We start from the raw sequence: 24137 nt of genomic DNA, 5'->3' as shown, positions 1-24137 counted from the left end.
GACCATCGACAGATTAACGTGCAAGAATTTCTATACACGCGCGGTCTCTGATATTTATTACATACGCGAAGTAATTAATGATGTTAAATACGACACTGCTTGGAAATATTAAACGTTTGGCCAAAATATAACTCAAGTGTTTGTTAAATTTATGTTGTTTGTTGACTAATTTTTAAGCAATATTTAAAAAAATAAATGAAGATCGCTGTCATTTTATATGCAAAATTATATGTAAAATGTCATTGCAGTCCTGTTGAATCTAGTAAGCCAGATCTGTCATGCACATGAATAGATAAAGGAAACAAGTCTAGATTGGAATGCTCGGCTTTTGGGGTGCTATAGCGGTTGCTAAGAACGACCGCAAAAAAGAACAGAAATAATTTTCTCTTGTCAAAGTCAGAATCTTCAAAAAATTTTAAATCTTTCAAAATTTAAACCGCCCTCATTGAAAAAATACCGAAAAGTGTTTAAAACGTCTATTTTCAAAATAATTATTGCTATCTTGTGAGTTTAATTTAAATCTTATTTACTTAAACCCTTGTTGTGATAATTGTAAAAAAGTGGCATTAAAAACTTAAGAAGCTGTGTGAACTGTAAACTGCAAAACCATCGTGGATCGTGGCATAACGTCAGTTTCCAATGTTTCATAGGTATTTCATCCATGTACCTATATAAAATAAAGTTTCTTATATGCAACATACTGTATTTTATTTAAAAAATTTAAAAAAAAATAGTAAACTTGAATAAATAATATTTTTGGCGACGTAATTCCGGAAAAAGCCGAACCGCTCCGAAATTATCAAAAGCTTTGGAGAGCGACCGTTCTAGGAATAGCGCCAAATAGTATTTATATTGTCCTTATGGGCACTTTCCAATCTAAAATAAACTTGTTTCCTTTATATATGATGCAACATGTGCAATTCATATTCAGCAGCCACATTACTAGCCACTGCGACCTTTCAAGTCTATTGTGATCCTATTCTGATCCTTAGGTTACATTCTCCAGTTCCATAATTTTCAAAAAGTCTACCAATTTGGAGACTAAACCCTCCAATAGCTATTTGTCAATGGTCTAATAAAAAGAACCACACGTTTGCCGGGCTGCCGATGCCGTACCGATATAAAATGTGTCCTGTCATTTCTTCTTCAGATTGACAAAATCTGCACGTGGCTTCGTTTGTTAATCCCGTCAGCTTTATATGCCTATTAAGCTTATAAAAATGCCCATTTATTAGATCCACTACAGCTCTGTCTTTTAGTCTTTCCTTATCCGGTCTGCCGTGAATTTTGAGGAATGTCTCTTCCCTGAGAAATTTCTCCACCATTCTAGAGAGATTTGTTGGCCATCCACCCTTTTGTGCCCATTCTTGTTTTATTTTGGGCCTTTACTTAACAATATCGCAGAAGCGGGTTCTGTTTGACTATTTCATTCTGCCATTTTTGTAACCTTTGTGACACTTGTACCCTGGTACCGAGCCTAGTACCTATATTAATAACCTACCTATGTTAATGGAGCATGCACCCATTCCCAAACTAACCTAGAATTGATCTCCGTGGAACCGAGTGCCTTTAGCGTTCAGTAACACATAAGCCAAGCGTATCCTTAGTGCCCTAAATAGGAAGCTAATGGAGGAGCTAAAAGTAGATCTATCGATATTATATCTGCAACAGCTATAAGGTAGGTATAGGTAGTTTTAACAACAATTAAATACTTATACCAGTCAAGTAAGAAGACTGAATAAGCAGTATAAATCCATTCGATCTGAGGCAATCTGGTATAGAGATGACTTAAGAACGTCAGACGGAGTATGAGTAGGAGCTGTAATTTTCTTAGTTTTTTAAGTGATGTTTTATTGGCAAAACAAAACACTAAATCACCACAATACACCAAAACACTTTTACTTTTGCACTGGACACGGATTAAAACTCCAGTTTTAATCATCTACTGATGATGTTAACATGGTTAGCGAAACGCGCGTCCAGTGCAAAAGTAAAAGTGTTTTGGTGTATTGTGGTGTTTTAGTGTTTTATTTTGCTGTTGTAACGCCAAAGGTTCCTACCCCCCCCCCACTGTAATCGTGTTTTACTAAGCACTTAGTCAAGAAATTTTGCTACAATTTAATCTTTATTGTATCTATGGTACAGTTTCCAATTCACTCTCGAATTTGGGACACACTGTACAACTTTTAAGATAAATAATTACTCCCAGTATCCACAAATATCTTCTTAAGGTAATAATAAAGCACTTGAATTTTTGAAAATGATATAGTTTTTAAATACTGTAGGATTTTCTAAAAAATTATAGAAAAATATTTTTGTTTATGTTACATTTAAAGTCATACGTATATTTTTCAATTGAGTAGAATAATTATTTATAAAAATTACATTTTTGTAAATAATATTTATGGATACTCGTATACCATACTGAATATATGTATATGTCAGTGGTATAAACAATTACTATACTGTAGTATTAAAATTCCAAAGAACTGTCTTGTCTTGTATATCAATTCATTATTCTCGAGATATTCATCTACTCTGAAGTGAAATGACAAGACAATTTATACATACCTACGGAGTTAATTGAGAAGAAATAACTGTCTTATTGTGACTCGACTTAAAAACACCATTATTCAATTTTCTATGTCTTTAGTGTACTATCGTTAGTTATGAATAGTAGTAGTATGTATGTAAATATGTACTGTATATTTGCAATTAATATTTCTGCATAAATAGACTAATAATAGAGATATAATATTGATAAAGATTAGGGCCTGTGGAAAATTAAATGATTATTGCTTTATTTAAATATACAGGGTTGTTCACCACATACGACACGGAGTATTGTAGCTAAACGATGAGATTTTTACAAATTGTAAGTTTGGGATTCGTTGAAGGACTATTAGAGCTACAATTTAAAAATATTTTTACAAGATACAGAGTGTCCCAAATAAATAAAAAATATCAAAGTTGTATTTTTTTTAAATGGAACACCCTATATTATTACATTTTTAGTTTCTACGATTAAAATAAAGGTAAATTTGATTAAGGTTTATTATACTTAAACCTTACCGTTTTTGAAATATTTTCAATTTTGTGAAATTGCAGTAAAAATTTTAAAGCTTCATTTCTCCAAGGGTATCAATGTTTTTAATACTAAATATTTAATGAAGTTTATTTATTGATCAGTTATTGTGTTGCAATAATAAAAATAATACTACCTAATACAGAGCGTCTAAAAATTTATTTTAAATAATTATTAGCTTCAAACGGCAATAATTTCTTTAATTTAAATGGAATGCCCTGTATATTTTAGGAGAATCAGATGCACAATTAAATTGTCTATCAAATTGTATTATACCATTTTTTACCTATTCCTTCAAGTTTTCGTAGAAAATGCATTTTCTTATAATTTAGACCTCATTTATCAATATATCCATGGAATATTGACATTTTAGATTGTTTTTAAAGCAACAAATGTACAAAATGTACAGACTAGTAATATTATCGTTTTTAGCAAAACGATAATATTACTAGCCCATTTGTATGCAAAAAGAAAACTATTTAAATCTTTATAAAAGAGTATACCATGATTTAAATATAACACCATTATTTCCGCCCATATACTAATTAATGACATACTTAATTGTGTTCGTTAATAAATTATTATAAATAAATGTGGATTTTTGAGTCAGAAATCAATATAATAATAAGTTATCAAATTAAAGTCTTTGTTGTTATAAATAAGCATTTATTAAAAAATGAAATATAATTTTTAAGGTGTTACTTTTTATCACACTGTCTAATGCCCATACAAAATTCAGTTTTTAGTATTTGGAGTAATTATATTAATCAACGCAAACAGTCAGTTAATGTAGTTTGAATACTGGAATCATATTAATTGGTCCTCTTTAACAAATATTTAAACAGTTTTTTTTTTATTTTTAATGAAATAAACGAATTATATCGACAATATTAGTATCTGTACTCTTTAAAAATTTGGTACATCTTTAAAATAATCTAAATTGTCAATAGTCCATGGATATATTGATAAATAAGGGTTCTAAATTACAAGAAAAATGCATTTTCTACGGAAACTTAAAGAGATAGGTAAAAATGGTATAATATAATTTGATAGACAATTAAATTGTGCATCTGATTCTCGTAAAAATATACAGGGTGTTCCATTTAAATTAAACAAGTTATTGCCGTTTGAAGCTAATAATTATCAAAAATAAATTTTTAGACACTTCTGTATAAGGTAGTATTATTTTATTATTGCAACACAATAACTGATCGGTAAATAAACTTCATAGTAAATATTTAGTATTAAAACCTTGATACCCAAAATTTTTACTGCAATTTCACAAAATTGAAAATATTTCAAAAACGGTAAGGTTTAAGTATAATAAATCTTAATCAAATTTACCTTTATTTTAATCGTAGAAACTAAAAATGTAATAATATACAGGGTGTTCCATTTAATAAAATACAACTTTTTTACAAGATATTTTTTACTTATTTGGGACACTCTGTATCTTGTAAAATTATTTTTAAATTGTACCTCTAATAGTCCTTCATCGAACCCAAAACTTTTCTCAACAAAAATCTCATCTTTTAGCTACAATACTCCGTGTTGTATGTGGTGAAAAACCCTGTATTTTCTATAGGATTCTAATAATCTTTTTACAGACGAAACTCGTGGAAACTGTATTTTTACACATTTAGGACATTTTTCCATGTACTTAGTAGGCAAACATAACGCATTTATTAATAGCTAATTTTCTAGTCTTAAATTAGTGCAATTTTTTTCAGGGGTGATGGTAAATCAGAAAAAATAATAAATAAATATGACTTAGATATAGATTTTATAATAACATTAGTCGCATCGCATAATAACATCACATTAGTTGTTATCAGATAGTAGCGAGATCTAGCAGAGGTACCTACTCATATCTAATCACCCAAATTGCATATATATTTCATTAATATAAAAAGTAATTAAAAAAAATCGATAAAAGAAAAACATTTCCTGTTTTCTGCTTCTCAAATAAGTCCAAAATATCAGAGTCATATTACTTTGAAATTTAAAAACAAAAATATATACCTACTGCTTAAATTTTGAGAACCACTGGAATTTTTCTGGCTTGTTCTTGCAAATTTATTTTCATTAAAACGTTATATAAGTAAAAATCACGTATGTCTGTTCTAAAATCATTACCGCAAATTTATATTCCTATGCCTTGGACGTCAAGCAGTCATAGCACACTACAAAATAGCAACAATGACAGTATTAACTAAATAGTCGGGCGGGAGACTTGTCAAAAAATATATCAAATTTTATTCCTATATTTTTGGCGATAATATTTGTGTTTCAGTGTTTTTTTTTGTATAACGTGATCATACTGTGAGTCTGTTATGTCAATTAAAGGGGTAAGTTTTTCAAAATATTTATTTATTAATGTTATTTTGATCAGTTTCATGACAATTACTACGTTTATTTATTTTTTTATGTTTTGCGTTGTAGAATACTACTGTGTGTGGTTGGTTATGTATGAAAAAATGGTGTCAAATAGCAACAGGATGGAAGCTTTCTTCTAGATAATATAAGGTAATAAATCAAAATCTTAAGTTCGGGCCACAGTATAACAATAAATTCTATTTTTTTCGAAACTAGATGTTGTGCATTTGGAATCTTTTTTTTATTCCTATTTAGGTAAGTAGAAGCTGTATTACGTTATCGAGTGAAACTTGTGCAGAATTTTGGCAATAAAAAGAATAAACTAACCTTGCTGCGACAAAAAGGACAAACTAAGGTAATAACAAATTATTATTATTTTAACCATATTAACATTGATTTGGTATCTAATTTTATTTATACCGATTAATTTTATATACAGGGTGGTGCGAATTGTATTCCGGAAATTACGGCAGCATATTCTGCAGATAAAAATAAGTAAAAAAGTTCGTATATATGTATGCCCTAAAATGCTTAGTTTTGGAGATACAAGGTGTAGAAGTTTCATTTTTATTTAGATTTTTTCCAAATACCTTCTGAAGTAACATCAATATATGGATGAAAATTGGTGTTTGGGAGTTTTTTGACATGAGAAATTTGATCCTGATGTCAATATGACTCCTATTTGGAGGGGCATCACCTACATGTATTTTAACTGTTTTGAAGAGTAATAACTTTGCGTCCGTACCTGTATAAAACTACTGAGTGAAAAATACATTTCTGTGATTTTTTACGTAAAAAATGTCTCTTGGTAGAATGTTTAATTTATGTCAATGATGACATGTACTGACTTGTTACATTCTAAATATCTCGAAAACCATTACTTTCAGCGATTTTTACCCAGAGACTTTTACGTAAAAAACGTCGTAAATGTATATTTTTTTACTCAGTAGTTTTATACAGGTACGGACGAAAAGTTATGACTCTTCAAACCAGTTAAAAAATATGTAGGTGGCGCCTTTTAGAAATAGGAGATATATAGACATAAAAATTAAATTTCTCGTGTCAAAAAACTACCAGACACCAATTTTTCAAACAAATATTGACATTACTTCAGAAACTATTTGGAAAAAATCGAAATAAAAATAAAATTTCACCACCCTGTATCTCTGAAACTAAACATTTTAGGACATACGAACTTTTTTACTTATTTTTATCTGAGGAATATGCTGCCGAAGTTTCCGGAATACACTTCGTAACCACTCTGTATATCATTCTACATGCATAGCCTATTTAGTACCATCGGGACAACTTATAGTCTTTGACATTGAAATTTGCGGGGGTCACGTAGATATTGATTTATAAAATAGATAGATTTATAAAAACAATTGAGACTGGGATGTCATTTTCACACACAGACACACAAAGATTGCTCATTATTAAGAAATTAACAAGATATTTCAAACATTGATCGTCATTATGATCTGGTTACCGAAAGTATGTATTTTGAAAAATATTAGATTTAAAAACAATATGATCGAAAAAAAAAACGGCGTTAAATATTTTATATACCAAATTATATAGGAAATGTCATCGATGTTCATTTCCTAGCCAACTGGATGCCGTTTCTTTTATCACACGATATATTCCTATGCGAAGTCAGTTCATATGTTTGGAAATGTAATTAGGAAATAGACATAATATAAAAATAAAAATAGAATAATCAAATGTTTTTGTAAAAGAGAAAAAGTTTGTTAAAAATCGTAAATGCAATTTATAAAAAGTGACAATATTTATGTCGTATATTACTAAGGTACGTGTACTTCTATTGAATTATTACCTATGACCTACATTTTGTGATGAAACTAAGACGGCCTTTTAACATATACCAATAAAATGTCTATAAACATATACCACAAAATTGTATATATTATTTATTACTTAATAAATAACAGACTTATAACAATCAATCTTACTTTTACAAGTCGTAAATATTTATTTTATAATAAATAGTGTTCCTTGACATAAACTTCCTAAAAATAATTTTAACATACCCTATTCTATTATTTTTTAAGCTTTACAAACAATTTAATAATTACACTTCTCAGTTTTGTCCTCGTACTACATAAAAGGAATACAAATAGAGTAAGTCTTGTCTTGCTGAAATCCGTGCGACATACAAAAATAAACGTGGCAACGCCGCTCCGCACCGTCCTCGCCGCGACTCGCCCCACCAATGTCATTATAAGTTTTGTCGTCAACGAGGTTCGTGCGTCGAGTGTTTTGTAAAGTGTTTTTTACGTGTTTACGGCGAAATGGGTAGAAACAGGTCCAAAAATGAAATTAAAAAGAGGCTGAAACGGAAGCAGAATCGCCTAAACCAACTTTGGGAGCGTTTAGAGGATGTATCAAGTAAGTATTATCAGTTTTTTCATAACCTAGGTAAAACAGTGCACATGGAAACGGGGGGGAGGCGTGTTTTCAGTAAATTATCACCTCTATACTCTCTGGTTAACCATACTTTAAATAAAGAATTGCACAACTATGTGTGAATTTTAATATCTAACCTAACCTAACTCCTTGACCCAGTGGTCTTGCGAAGTATGGTTGACAGTAATATTTTGTTTGAAGGCCCAGTGGTCAACAAACTTAATAATTATGCGTTTCATTGCAGGCGATGACGCATCATCCTCCGGCAGTGATGATTCTTCCAGTGAAGATAATCACTCTGGTTCCGAAAGGGGAAGGCGGAGCCCAGTGAATCTCCCGCTTGAACCCATCGATAGCCCGGCGATAAATGCAGGCAGTAACAAACCAAACACCTCGGACGCAATAATTACCTTATTAGGTATATACAAAAGTTACCCAACAGTTTGGGAAACAATAATAAATGTAATTATTTATTATCATAGGTAAACAACCAAACCTTACCCAACAGTTTGGAGAAAACATTCACGAAGATATTGTAATGCGCTGGAGCGAATTTCTAAGAAAAGGGGTTGAAAAAGATGACAAAAAAGCTTTGATCGACAGTTACCCTATCGTAGGAAACTGTAAAGAATTACTCGCACCTAAACTAAACATGGAAATTGCAACATGTTTAAACGAAAGCTTGAACCGACAAGACATGTACCTTAGTAGGATACAAGACGAAATTGGGGTAGCCATCTCCGCTTTAGGGAAACCTTTAGGCAATTGCTTCCCTAATCCAAGCGAACAGTCTAATGAATTCTTAAAACCCAGTATTGATGCGGCGAAAATCTTAACTAATGTCCATCATAGCATATCTACACACAGGCGCCATGTTATTCTACCTCATCTGAACAGCTCGGTGAGGAAGATCATCGAAGACTACCCAATAGACGAGTTTTTATTTGGGGACAAGTTTGCGGAGAAACTGAAGTCATCCAAGGAAATACAGAAGACGTCCTCAGATCTTAGATTACAGAACCCCTCCACCAGTTCAAAAAACTACCAGCGCCCCAAATACAAGTCCAAATACAAGAACCAATGGAACTACAAAGCGAAGGGTCGGAACACCCAAGGGGTCTCATACAACCAAGCCCGGCTGAAAAAGAAAAGGACCCAATATTAATGGTGAGCATAAAAAATGATCCGCACATGTGTGTCGGCAAGACTAGATCTAGATTACATTATTGGGAAATGCTGACAAGTAACCCTCAAGTTTTAAGTTGGTTAAGGGGAATTAAATTTAACTTCATATCATCCCCCCCTACAAGACATTCCATTAAAGAACCTAAGTTAACACGGTTAGAACATGAAAATTGTAAAAAATTAATTGACAGCATGTTGGAAATGGGCGCCATTTCCCGTTGTACAAGTTCAAAAACACAATATGTTTCTTCATATTTTCTAAGACAGAAAACAAACGGTGAGTACCGTTTCATACTTAATTTAAAATCTTTAAACTGTCACTTAGAAGCCCCCCACTTTAAACTTGAGGATTATCGCACTGCCATTAAATTAACATACCCTGGTTGTTTTTTTACCCTAGTAGACTTAAGGGATGCATATTTTTCAATACAGATAAATGAAAAATATAGGAAATTTTTGCGGTTTTGCTTTCAAAACGAACTATTTCAATTTAATTCCTTACCTTTTGGTCTCTGTTCGGCCCCGTTCATCTTTACAAAGATAATGAAGCCCGTACTTCATTTCCTTAGAACACGTGACATAATCTGCGTTTGTTATTTAGATGATTTTTTCCTAATCAGCCCTACTATGGAGAAAAGCAAAAAAGACATCACCTTAACCCTACAAGTGTTGACAAATCTTGGTTTTAACGTAAACTACGATAAAAGCCAGTTAAATCCCAATAATACTTGTTGTTTTTTGGGCTTTTTCATAGATTCGAAAAACATGCGTCTTTCGCTACCCTCAGAAAAAAGCCAGCTAATCATATCTTTAATCAATGACGTGTTGTTAATACGTATCTGTTCCATAAAGCTTTTCGCTAAAATAATTGGTCACTTAGTAGCAGCCTGCCCAGCAGTAAGGTACGGACCACTGTATATAAAATCTCTCGAGGGGGAAAAGTATAAAGCCCTAAAGAGCGGAAAATCATACAATCATAATATATCCTTATCGCGAGGGGTCAGATCAGACCTTGAGTGGTGGCAGAATTCATTAGCATGTTCATATGTTCCAATTTTTCAAGGCAACTACGACATCACTATTTTCACAGACGCTTCAAACAGTGGTTGGGGCGGTAGTTGTAATAACGAGAACATTCACGGTTTTTGGCTACAAGAAGAATCAAAAAATCACATAAACTGGTTAGAATTGGCAGCAGCTTTTCATTGTTTAAAAGCGTTTACCAAGTCTTTTACACATATGAACATACTATTGAAAATAGATAACGTCACTGCCATAGCATTAATTAATAAAATGGGTAGCGTTAGACACAGAAAACTTAACACTATTACCAGACATATCTGGCAATATTGCGAATCAAAAGGCTTATATATTTTTGCAACATACATTAGCTCTAAAAATAATAAACAGGCAGATTCTGAGTCTCGCTGTAAAAATATTGATACGGAATACGAATTAAATAATATTCATTATAAACGCTTATGCCGCATTCATGGAACTCCGCAAATAGACCTTTTTGCCAGTCGAATTAACGCAAAATGCGCAAGGTATAATTCTTGGAAACCGGATCCGGGAGCATCGGGAACTGATAGTTTTACCACATGTTGGTCACAGGATTTCTTTTATGCCTTTCCCCCATTTAGCCTAATATTAAAAATGCTTAATAAAATCATAATGGACAAGGCAGAAGGTCTAGTCGTAGTACCATGGTGGCCCACACAACCTTGGTTCCCCCTGTTTAAGAGATTGGTTGTGGGGAAAATATTATTCTTTAAGCCAAGTAAAACCTTACTTTTATCGCCTTTCAGGAAACCTCACCCCTTATGGCGGACAATTACCCTGGCTGCCGGCCATTTATCAGGGAAGCCTTTGTAAAGAAAGGGTTTCCCGAAGAGGCCATTGCATCCATAGTAGCATCAGTAGCTGACAGTACACTAAAACAATATGACACCTGGTTTAAAAAATGGTGGGGTTTCTGTTGTGACATAAATCACGATAAATGGTCCTACGACCTTACTACCTTTATTAAATTTCTAAGTATACAAGTAGATAACTCTAACTCTTATTCGTCCATTAACGCGTGCAAGTCAGCATTATCCTTTGTACTCCCCATCGACACTCGAGATGAGGGAATAATTAAAAGATACTTAAAAGGCATTTATAACCAAAGGCCACCAAGGCCAAAATACAATACAACCTGGGATCCTCACCCAGTACTGAGTCTGTTAGAAAATATGTTTCCTTTAAGTACTTTATCCTTAGAAAAGTTATCACATAAGTTAGTTACTTTGTTAGCAATTATTACGGCGCATAGAGTACAAACATTCTCAAAAATTAGATTAAGTTATATAAATCAGTTTGATGATAGGATCGAAATACTGATCCCAGATACCGTCAAAACTAGCGGGAAAAATAAATTTCAACCTGTGCTAAAGTTACCATTCTTTAGAGACAAACCAGGGTTGTGTTTAGCATCTACGGTTTTATTTTATCTAAACACAACTAAAAGCCTCCGCGCCGATAATAATGATTATTTAATACTGACACACAGGAAACCTTATCATACGGCCACAAGCCAAACGATAAGTAGATGGATCCGCTCGACTCTAAAATCCGCGGGTGTTGATACAAGCAAATTTTCAGGCCACAGCACTCGGCATGCCTCAACTTCGGCCGCATACCGAGGCGGAGTTAACATTGAGGAAATAAGAAAATATGCAGGATGGACTGAAAAATCAAACGTTTTTAATAAATTTTATAATAAACCAATATCAACACCGGCGGATCTCTTTGCAAAAGGGGTCCTCCAAGGATCCAGTATTACCTGTTAAAATAAGAGTTCCTTACTTTAAGATTTAGTGCGTTCTGTTCCTTGTAATTACGTTATATACCTATATGTTTGTTACAATGTAAACATACAGTTTAATGGTTATATTATTATATTTCGTTACACACCTTTAAAAGGTGCCTTTCCTATAAATATATACAAATTACTTAAGTATATATTATACAAAGCTTATAGGGAATAAAGCTATTTTCTAGAGATCGTCTTTTCATTCTCTAAACAGCTACTCTATTTGTATTCCTTTTATGTAGTACGAGGACAAAACTGAGAAGTGTAATTAACAGATCAAATGACTTACCTGTAGGAAATTTGATCCTAATTACACGATCAGTTTTGTCCGAAGTACTACATAACCCACGCCATCTTATAAAATAATAACAGTGATAATTAATATTATGTATGAACCACATCACAACTATACCTAGAGCCTTGGTCACTCCCACCCCTCACAAGCCGATCTCTTATCAAAACTTATAATGACATTGGTGGGGCGAGTCGCGGCGAGGACGGTGCGGAGCGGCGTTGCCACGTTTATTTTTGTATGTCGCACGGATTTCAGCAAGACAAGACTTACTCTATTTGTATTCCTTTTATGTAGTACTTCGGACAAAACTGATCGTGTAATTAGGATCAAATTTCCTACAGGTAAGTCATTTGATCTGTTAATTAAACATTCTATTATTTAACGAGTTAATTGTTTCTTATTTCTAATAAAAATGAGCAATTTTTGGTTAAACTAAAATAAATGCAGTTTGGAGAAGAGTAGTATTAGTGCATCGATTTATATAAGTAAGAAAATTTATGATATAGGATCTTTCTTTTTTGATATACAGGGTGTTTGAAAACAAATGCGAAAAACTTCAGGGGGTGATTCCTTGTTCAAAATAAAGGGTAGTTTGCTTTATAAACGTTGGGTCAAAAGTCAACCATTAGGGAGATATCGCGGTACAAAGATGGCGGAAAAATAATGTTTTTATTTTTATCTTGAAAACGAAAAGAGATAGACTAATGAAATTTTACGGAAGCATTACTGTTTGTGAAAACACACTTTCTGGTAATTTTTTCACTTTTTAAAATGAGTGGAACCGGTTGAAATAAACTACCCCTATCATTCTTGTTAATGAAATTTAAAGAAAAATCTTATCAAACACTTACAAAAAAATTAATTTTGATAGTTTAGTTTATTTAGAAACTTTTTTATCTCTTGTGTTTTTTTGAAACTCACCGATTTGAAATTAAAAAATAAAATGTAAAGCATTACATGTCAGGACAAAAAACATTTTTAGATAAAGAATCTAGTGGGCAGCTGTAATTTTTTAGGAAAAAATCTAGTCGGCCGCTGTCACTTTAGGATGTTTCTAATATTGTTTTATTTGACATTACCCTACTGCAATACGTTATTACCTAGATTATTATTATTATCACTAGATTCTTAATCTAAAAATATTTTTTAGTCCTGACATGTAATGCTTTACATTTTATTTTTAATTTCAAATCGGTGAGTTTTATAAAAAAAAAATACAAGATATAAAAAAAGTTTCTAAACAAACCAAACTATCAAATTAATTGTTTTGCATGTGTTTGATAATATTTTTCTTTAAATTTCATTAACAAGAATGATAGGGGTAGGTTATTTCAACCCCTTCCACTCATTTTAAAAAAGTGAAAAAATTACCAGAAAGTGTGTTTTCATGACAGTAATGCTTCCATAAAATTTCATTAGTCTATCTCTTTTCGTTTCAAGATAAAAATAAAAACATTATTTTCCGCCATCTTTGTACCGCGATATCTCCCTAATGGTTGACTTTTGACCCAACGTTTATAAAGCAAACTACCCTTTATTTTGAACAAGGAATCACCCCCTGAAGTTTTTCGCATTTGTTTTGAAACACCCTGTATATATGTTGGAGGCAGATGCCGAATTCGGCCTATGTCCGAAATAATTAGACATATGGCTGTTATAATTTAATATACCTACCTATATCCACAACACAAAGTTACGCGGAAGAGTTTTGATTGCATTGGTTTCAACTTCTATGCGGAGGGTCAGTGGCGGATACAGAGGGGGGGCCCATGGGGCTCGCGTCTCCCCTAAAATGTATCAATTTGGTTAAAAATTAGGCTTTTGGGTTTAAAATGGCTCCCTGAATAGCATATTTTACATGACTTTTTATTTGGCCCCCCCCCTAAAATAAATTCTTGTATCCGCCCCTGCGGAGGGTGTTAATCTTTTGTTGTTATATTATACCAAAAAAATATTAACCCCCTCCGTAAAGAAGTTATATAAAGACTATTTATAACCACGAAGTTGCACGCATCTGGCAAGTTTAGTATGGACAAATCGCCATAATATGTCTAATTATTTCGGACATAGACCGAATTCGGCATCTGCCTCCAACATGTATAAGAAAATATATTATATCGTGTGGTGCATCGGAACAAGGGATATAGAAAATCCCATGTAGATTTCGAAAAGATCAAAAATTATCTCCCCAGATGATTTTATGCAAAAATTGTATTAGACTTTTTTGAAAAGGCTTTAAAGCTGTATTTTTGTTTAGAACTTCGTTTAATTTGGAATAGTCATTTAAAAGTTATATGCGAAAATCTGCCTTCAAATTAGCAAAATTTATAATACGGCCCAGAGAAAGCTACAATTAAAATACCAGCAAAAAGTTGATTGTGTCATTGTCAAATTCGATTTCACATTTTATTTACAAAAATTTGAATGTAATTTTGTATAAAATAATTATGATTTGGCTATGAATGGAGGATTATGTAAATATTTTGTTAGTAGTATAGTTTAATAATGTTCCTTTAGTTACAAACATTTCTTTTATTTGTTATTGTAGATGAAGGTGGTATGAGAGCGAGGCCTGGATGAGTGATCGAGTAATGAACCGCAAACAAGTCATACACCGCGAATACTATTCTCAGTTCAACTAGTTCTTTTATAGATGATAATTTCAGTTCAGAAAAAAAATAACCACCCTTTCCAAACCACATAAATTCTTGTAAACAAAAAAATATGACATCGAATTTTTTGACAATGACACAATCACATTTTTGCTGGTATTTTAATTGTAGCTTTCTCTGGGCCGTATTATAAAATTTTAGTATTCAGCAAATATGTAACTTTTAAATGACTATTCAAAATAAAACGAAATTATAGGCGAAAGTACTTAACGCCTCTTCAAAAAAAGAGTAATACAATTTTTGCATAAAATCATCTGGGAAGATAATATTTAACCTTTTCAAAATTTACATGGGATTTCCTATGCCCCGTGTTCCGATACGCTACACGGTGTGACCCAAAAAATACAGATAAGAATATATCTCGTAAAATTTTGGGATATTTTCGTCTGTCTCTACGAACCATTACCAGCTACCAGTTCATAATCATACATACATAATCATATAAAATTAATTTAATTTAAATGAGAACAGACTGCAAGAAATTTATTCAAGCTGAAGTCAATTAAATACAATGCATTTTGTTATAAAAAATCTTCCGCATATCGTCTCAAAGCAATTACAAGTAGCGTAAGTAGACTAATGAAATTATAAACGAGTCCATTTTCTATACTAATAAATTACTTTGAGTTAATTAAATTCATTACTGTTTGTTCATGTTTTTTTTATTGGCCGTTAATTTTACGCGTCGATTAATAGATTGGAGATATATGCATTATACATATATTTTCTAAATATAATGTTTGTTGTATTATGTCTAGCTATATTTAACTGCTGAGGAATTTTTAGAGAGATCTAAACATCTTGTACGAATGTAAGTAAATAAAACATTTTAGTGTGTAAAAGAATGCAGGTTAATGGAAGCTTAAAAAAGTTGGATAAAACAAGTAATGTATGTTTTTGCACCTTTTGCGCAATTTAAGTGTTAGATTGGTTTGAAAATTATCATGTTCTGGATTTAAATACATATTTATTGAATAATATTTCGTGTTTAAATCTAGTATATTTAAATAGTAAATAATAATTTGAGTAATAATATAATGTCTTTGGAGAACTTTAATGTAATTGAGGCGTCAAGTTGCAATATCCGCCTTATACATTTTTTTTTAAATGGCCTAATGACACATATTAATAGTTGACTCTAAAATCTATATAAACATAGTCCCAAAATGTAGCAACAGTCACCTATTCCTATATAAACTTCACGTTACTGCAGCAAAATCCGTCTTATCCACTTATATTTGATTTTTATTGTCATTATTGTTGCAAATCCCGCATTTTTTCATAGACTTTTTACACAAATATAATATATTACTACTTACGTCTTATCCATTTCAAATCCCTACATAATTTTAATCAAATAGCATACCTAATAATTCCAATTATCTCGAAACAACGTTTTAGGGATAAGACGGGTTCTGCAACTTGACGCCTCAATTAGTGTTTGGGTTTAAAAAGCTCGTTATTACCAATCCCATTAGAACTGCACACTAATGTAGAAAAAATAGCAGTAATACCACCGAATTAACTAACGCCAAACTGCAAAGAAAATATTTATGCAAAAAGAGTTGGTTTAACCTTCATTACAATAGATAGTAATAGTATGTTGTGTATGCGACTAATGTTTAGTACCTTTCAAGAAAATTTAAGACTTTATTTTAAATTATACAGAATTATATGTATTTATAAAATAATTATTACTTAATGAGAAGTACCTATTTTACTGTCTACTTAATTTGAGGCCAGGTACACTATAGACTAGACAGTACCATACAAAATTAGTTATTATTTTCTAAATAATGTAATTAATTTTCGAATTTTAATTGTAAGAGGAAACTTTGAAAGTGTTTAAATATTTTGTTATCATAAGTATGTAATTTAACTTTGAAAATCAAATTAATCGTCATGTAACCAGTTTGTAAAGTAATATGGAGTTGCTAAAAATGTATAAATACCTCAAGTACGAAGTAAAATAGAATGCACTCAAGTTATTTGATTATTGCAATTCGATATAATAACTACAGTAATGGATACAAAACTAGAATTTTAGCATTCTTAAATTTCAACTTAGATCGGTTTCGTGGTATATCCAAAACCAATAAAAATGATAATTCTTAAATTATATGTGGTAGGTAATATCAGATTTTGGAATTGAACACAATATTTTTTAAAAGAATTTAAAAAAAAGTTTTCTTTTTGTGAAAATAAAATAAGAAGAATCAGGATTGGAAAAAAATCATGATTTTTTTAAAAAAATCAAAAAAATCAGATTTTTTTTATTTAAATCGGATTTTTTTGATTTAAATCAGATTTTTTTGATTTTAATTCAAAACAATATTTAAATCGGATTTCCAAATGACTAGGACTTATTTCCAATTGAAGTCCTATTCTAAATGGCTAAATCTTTATAACTCTGAGCGATACCGATAACATTAACAATTCTACGGCGCGTGTAATTTTTCCACATCGGTCACTAATATATTCCGCAAAAAGGATTTTTTTTCAAACGTTTCAAAAGTATTAATTTTTGTCATTTTAACGGTTAGGCATAAAAGTAAAGCACTGTTACGCCTAAGCACAAAAGTGCAAAAATATATTATTAAACTGATATTGGGTGTTAAATTCAACGAGTGTACAAATCGTTTCTCGATTACTGTTTGTATTATGTTGCAATGTTTGAAATTGATTAAAAAATTATTTGTAATGTTTTAAAAAAATGGTTTGGTTTGGTTTTATTCGAAGTAAAAATGTACTTTTTGTGCCTCCTTGTAACGTCGGAATAGCTTTACGATGGTCCTCAAAATATACAGCATCGTCAAAAAAGTATAATTTCTACTCTTATAATAAAACAATACACTATTGTTCGGGAATAGTCTTAAGCCGAGAATGAAATTAGTATTATCCTTGATTATGTATTATCTAATGTCAAAGTGTAAAGTACTTACTGCAAATCAAAATGTCGGTAAGAATTTGGAAACATACCAATGTTTCAAAAAAAATAATATTTAAATTCAAACATATTTTCTGACAACGATTATAGATTTTCGGGAATGAAGATATAGTCGTCTCTATATCAGAAGAACCTAGTTCTGCACCAGTCTGCGAATGATATGTATTATTCGAACAGCGAATTTTTGTCACTTATACATAAATTTTAAAATAAAACCCTGCGTTTAGCGGTCTTAGGATTCACACGAAATTACTTCAAAAATCGGTTCAACATTTAAATTGATGAATAGGTATTTTTATACAGTTTTATAATAAAATTTACAATTATTTTTCGATTTATTATCTGTTATATCTGTTATAGAAATATTTTTTATAGTTTTCTAAGACAGATTTTTATAACTTTTATAGTTATTTTTTTATTTATTATCAAGTTTCAATAAAATTAATTTTTTGATTTAAATCACATGATTAAAATTAAAAAAAATCACTTGATTTAAATCACGATTTAAATCATGCCAACCCTGAAAAGAATATAATATTATGCTATCCAGCTATCCATTTTTTAGGTATTTGATTTTTTTTAATGTTAGTGAGTTAGAGTAGAAGCTATCACAATTTGATTAAAAAACAGCTTAAATCCTCTTGTACAGGGTGAGTCTTCAATAACTGCAAATATTTTTAGGGCTGGTATATTTCGATCCTTGATACACGTTTATGATTTTTTTTGCGAAAAAAAAAAAATATCGAGAAAATATGATTTTTTTTAGTTTTTATTTATAAAACTTAATTTCTTTGTAATATGACAACATAGGTAGAAGATTAATCCAGTGGTTCTCAGAATTTAAGCAAAAAATCATTTAATAGTAAAGGGTAAAATGGCTCGGTTATTTTGCACTTCTTCGAAAAACGGTAAAGAGAAAATATGTTTCTGTTATGGAGATCTACTAGCCCTGATAATATTTGCACATATTTAAGACTCATCCAGGCCAGACATTTGTGTCAGTCACTTTAATTCATAGGTAAATTGTATTTTCTATCGGTCTTTTGATGTCGTGTGTAGAAATCTTTCCTCACTCGTTGAACATCAGAGTCATCAGACTATACATATTGCTTTATATCGTTTTTAATAAACGCACCTGTCATGACCACTTGCCGCACCTGTCTTAATATAAATTTGATAGGTACTTTATTATATTACTTTATTTTAATTTATTATTATTTGCTCTCTGCGTAAAATTGCTATATTTCCATCCTGTGCATAAATGAAAAATAAACATTAAACTTCTTTTTATTATATATTTAAGTAAACAGCAACAATAATATTATTGCATTATATTTCTGTATAAAACGTCTACCTACTACCAGCTATGTACAGGGTGGGTCAAATTCGACGCTTTTAAATGGAAACACCCTTTTCTATAGGAGATAGACAAAAACTAATATCGGTGTCTGGAGCTCAATTTTTGTCAAAAACATGTTGGTGAAAACCGCATATCGATATCTTTTACGGTTTCGGAGTTACGGGGTGTTTTTCAAAAATATGCATTTTTAACAAATCGCTGTACCTTTTTTGTTATGGAAAATTTTGTATTTTTATGAAAACATTTCCAAAGCACCTTTTTACGTAAAATTTAATGGTTTAAATATAATTTTTTTGAAATTAATAATTTAAGAATTATCAACAGAAAATTTGATTTTTTATATGGGACACCCTGTATATTTTTAATCCATTGAAAATAATTTAAAATTACCTTTCCAAAAATAATACACACTTGATATTTTGCTCGATTCCTCTTCGAGATATAGAGTATATAAAAATTCGCCCGCTTTAAATAAGTAGGCTTTGAACGGCACGGGCTGTAATGCAAAAATATTCTAGCTGTGAGCATCAATTAAAATGAATATTAAACGAAATAATATTTGCTATGAGAGATGCAGAATTTTATAACCAATTAAAATATATTTAACCAACATCAAAACATTTAAACTATATCTAATAATAATAAAAATAAATAGCAAACCAAGACATGAGATTTTGCTACAGGTGTTCGACATATCGACCGTCTTCTGTTATGGACAGATGGGGCAGTTTTTGAGCATTTCTCGCGGAATTCATTAACTCAGTGGGGGTGAAAGATACTCTCTCATAACTGCTAAGTATTTCTAATTCTTGTCTAGATTATACGGAAGAATAAGGAACCTTTATTCTTCCGCAAATATATACATGGGCAGTAAGTCAGGCGGCCTCGACGGCCAATGGCTGGGATCTTGGTTAGCTATTCAATAAAATTATTCTTGAAATTAGCTGCAAAAATTTGCTGATAACTTCAGCGTTCAGAGGCCGTGCGTCGTCTTGCTGGAAAAATATGTTTTCGAGTTCCATTAAGGGCATATCATCAATAAGGGGTCCAAAGCCTACTAGTTAACAGTGGCGAACTTTTAAAAATTCTGTATTTCGAAGGAGATTATAACAAAATATCAAGTGTGTTATATTTTTGGAAAGGTAATTTTAAATTCTTTTCAGTTAATTAAAAATATAGAGGGTGTCCCAAATAAAATACCAATTTTTCTGTTGATCACTCTTAAATTATTAATTTTAAAAAAAATATACTTACACCATTAAATTCTACGTAAAAAGGTGCTTTGGAAATGTTTTCATAGATATACAAAATTTTCCATAGCAAAAAAGTTACAGCGATTTGTTAAAAATGCACATTTTTGAAAAACACCCCGTAACACCGAAACGGTAACAGACATTGATGTGCGGTTTTTACCATCATGTTTTTGATGAAAATTGAGCTCCAGACACCGATATTAGTTTTCGTCTATCTCCTATAGAAAAGGATGTTTCCATTTAAAAGCGTCGAATTTGATCCACCCTGTACACTGTACACCTTTATACAGATTAATAATGTAAAAGCACCTGCTACTTCAGACAATATTTAAAATAATGAGAGAATAATAAGTATAATTTATTAAACTTTTATGTAGTTTTTTTGAATAGGGTAAACCAAACCACAACAAACTTTAAACAAAAAAAAATTGGTGTCTGAATGTCACTAATCAAATCACGTTGTGAGGTATAAAATGATTATTTGGGTTTATTTATTGATTATCAGACATCTATATACTCATAATATTTTATTACATATATTTTTTAACTCCCTGATTAATTTAAAAAAAATACATAGAGCAGTTAACAATAGAAAAACTTAATTAAGTGTAATCCTATTAGGAGTTATACCTAGTATCTACATTAAATTTTCATACATAAAAAACACGGTAGGCACCTGTCAATATTTTCAACTACAACTGATCTACTAATATATGACATATGTATTATACTTCTTGTGTGGTGAATGTGTTAGTGCAAATTGATATTTAAATACATATTATGATTTTGACCCACGCTGTGTATTCGAATAACTTTGTAACACAATAATATATTGAAAATTTGTTAATTAAAATGCCGCTAATATAATTACAGAAATAAAATTGAAACTACTTTAGGAAGGACATATCAAATCTGAAGATAAGTAATGCGTATCCCCTTTATCATATAAAAACAATCTAGAAATTTAGTACTAATTTTTTGCTTCCCTTTACTGCAGATAAAAACATCCAATACACTATTTCCTGTTTGTACCTTAAAATGTTTTAATATCTATAAAATATCGAGGAAAATAGGCATTTCCTAATCGGTCCGCAACGACATAAGTAAACAAAAAAAAACATTGATTTACCTCTGGCTTTTTTCGCAGTCTTCAACGAAGACCAAACGTAAGTTTTGGCCGTAATCCTGTCGCCGCCCTGAGAAAAAAAGTCTATTTCCGAACTGAAATGTTTCCTGTTCTTCCCTTTGACACCCATCCTGTCCGTCGAACCGTTATTATTGACGTCGACGACACTAGCGCTGAAGAACGACTGGAGCCTGTGTAAAGGGCCCATTAGAATTCGATGACAAAGCCGAAGGAAGGTATAATAAAGGCCCTTTGGCCATTAGGTAGTCGAAACGACCGATGACCGTATAGGGGCCATTGAAAATTGCAAACGATACTTATAAAAATAAGTAAAAAGCGTGTATTTTCGCGAATATCGCCGGTTTTTGTCGCTGCTACTGAACGGGCATGTCAAACGCGACTGGTGCTGCCGGTGTCCGAGTGAATTTTAGATGTTGGATTGCGGCGCGCCGCGGACCGAAGAAAGTTGTGCGGCTTTCGGAGAGGAACGCACCAGGTGCATGGGGCCCGTCATACACTCGACGAAAGACGGATCTGCAGAGAGTAAAAAAAACATACAGGATGAAGAGTGCCTCAATTGGCAGGATTACCATTAGAGTTTCCGGAACCGGAAATTTCGGTAGCGCGCCTCTTAGGAACCAGGATTTCTCGTTTTTTCGGTACTTTCGGTACTAACTAATTTTTGTTCAATGATGGGCGCAATTCATCAATTAGAAAGCAAGGGACATGTTTCAAAAATAAAATCGATAAAAAAATTGAGATTTTTAATGAAAATATCAAATTATTAAATATATTTAATCAGTCATGACAAAATTAACATGAATACACACATGAACACAAGAAAGAAAAAAATATGAGTAACTTAAAATTCACATCAAACAGCATAAACCGATTTAATTAAATTTAAAAGCCCTACATTTTTAAGTTAAAACTGTAAATATCTGTTTGTATGTAATAACATATTTTAACTTCAATAATTATTGTAAATAAACATTATAGGAGGATCATTCCTTTTTAGTTTGATTTCGACCGATAGAAAGTATCAAAGGACTTTCTCACGTAACAAAATTTTTAATTATTGTTACCGAGTCCTGAATGAACCATGAATTAATTTCGAGGCACGGTTCGATGGCCAAAAAGATCCAGGAAGTCCCGGTACTCTCAAAACCGGGATTTCCAAATTCTGGACCCTAATTGGTAGTATTAATTAAGGTTTCCGGAACCTGAGCTGGTTTTCGTTACTGGGAATTTCCGTAAAATGCCTCCAAGAAACCGAGATTTCCCGGTTTCATCGGTACTAGCAAATTTTAATTGTCAATCAGCAAGCAAGGGATGGTTTTCAAAAGTAAAAAATGAGTTTTGAATGAAAATAATTCGAGTTTGATTTCGATCGCCAGAAAGAATCAATGATCTTTCGCATGTAACAAAAAATATTTTTTTTTTAATTATTGTTACCCAAATCCCGAAAGTGCCGAAAGAACCGGGATTTAATAACTTTTTTGATGTCTCAAAAAGGGTTCTTTGATATCTCAAACCCTAGATTCTATAAAGTTTTTGAAAATTCTGGACAAGTGAGTTCTGATCCAAGATTCCGAACAAATTCCAAACTTCGTCTAATTTATGTAAAGTATGTCTAAGGAGGAGCATACCTGACAGTGAGAGTTGCTGTTTGTCATTTGAATTTAGAGGTAAATTGTATTTTCTGTCATTGTTTGGATGTCGTCTGACGATATTTTTCCCGAAATTGTGGTTAGAAATCAAAAGTTAGTATTACGCTTTCTCTATAAATAAATATTGATTTTATACATTTGAATACCGTGTGCCGGGAATACACACCGGAATAACCAAAACGCCAGAACGGGTATAATCCACCTCAAGTGCTGGATGAAACTCGACAGAAAAAGTATACACGCCGTTTTCTTTTCTTTATTGGAAACCGTTCACTGTTTGTTTTTAAGCTAAATATTAGGCTTACTCTATAGATAAATATAGATTTTATACATTTGAATACCGTGTGCCGGGAATACACACTGGAATAACCAAAACGCCAGAACGGGTATAATCCACCTCAAGAGCTGGATGAAACTCGACAGAAAAAGTATACACGCCGTTTTCTTTTCTTTATTGGAAACCGTTTACTGTTTGTTTTATAAGCTAAATATTAGGATTTCTCTATAGATAAATATTGATTTTATACATTTGAATACCGTGTGCCGGGAATACACACTGGAATAACCAAAACGCCAGAACGGGTATAATCCACCTCAAGTGCTGGATGAAACTCGACAGAAAAAGTATACTCGCCGTTTTCTTTTCTTTATTTATTGGAAACCATTTACTGTTTGTTCGCCGGATACAACTGATTACCGCAAGCTGTTGCTAGGATATTTTATTCATTTTAATTGTGTTTTTTAAACATTGTGAATGATTCGTAAACTAAAAAGTATAAATGTGTAATTGATACCACTAATTGCCAGGTTCTGAATGAAGCTTAACTCCTTTGCTAAAAGTGGGAATTTCAATTCCCTTATTAACACTTTTGTCTTCGTGAGCAAAC

General features: G+C 31.7%; 2 protein-coding genes across 4 annotated transcripts in view; one reads left to right on the top strand and one right to left on the bottom strand.

Moving 5' to 3' along the window:
- Nucleotides 1-24137, bottom strand: part of LOC115887425 — a 300519-nt gene that overhangs the window by 54923 nt on the left and 221459 nt on the right. The gene's annotated exons all lie outside the window — the stretch shown is intronic.
- On the top strand, nucleotides 7578-12116 carry LOC115887430. 2 transcript variants are annotated; one of them, XM_030906851.1, is made up of 4 exons: nucleotides 7584-7870; nucleotides 8133-8306; nucleotides 8371-9055; nucleotides 10882-12116. In XM_030906851.1, exons 1-3 carry the CDS (start codon nucleotides 7774-7776, stop codon nucleotides 9051-9053), a joined length of 954 nt encoding a protein of 317 aa, XP_030762711.1. In that variant the 5' UTR covers nucleotides 7584-7773; the 3' UTR covers nucleotides 9054-9055; nucleotides 10882-12116. The 2 variants fall into 2 exon arrangements, with proteins under 2 accessions (XP_030762712.1, XP_030762711.1); XM_030906852.1 differs by having other exon boundaries at nucleotides 7578-7870; nucleotides 8371-12116.

The sequence above is a fragment of the Sitophilus oryzae genome, unplaced genomic scaffold (genome assembly GCF_002938485.1).
Source record: "Sitophilus oryzae breed Bouriz unplaced genomic scaffold, Soryzae_2.0 scaffold_575_pilon_pilon, whole genome shotgun sequence".
Lineage (NCBI taxonomy): Eukaryota > Metazoa > Arthropoda > Insecta > Coleoptera > Curculionidae > Sitophilus > Sitophilus oryzae.
Note: the sequence above shows the minus strand (reverse complement) of the source record. Positions and strands in the feature narration are given on the sequence as shown.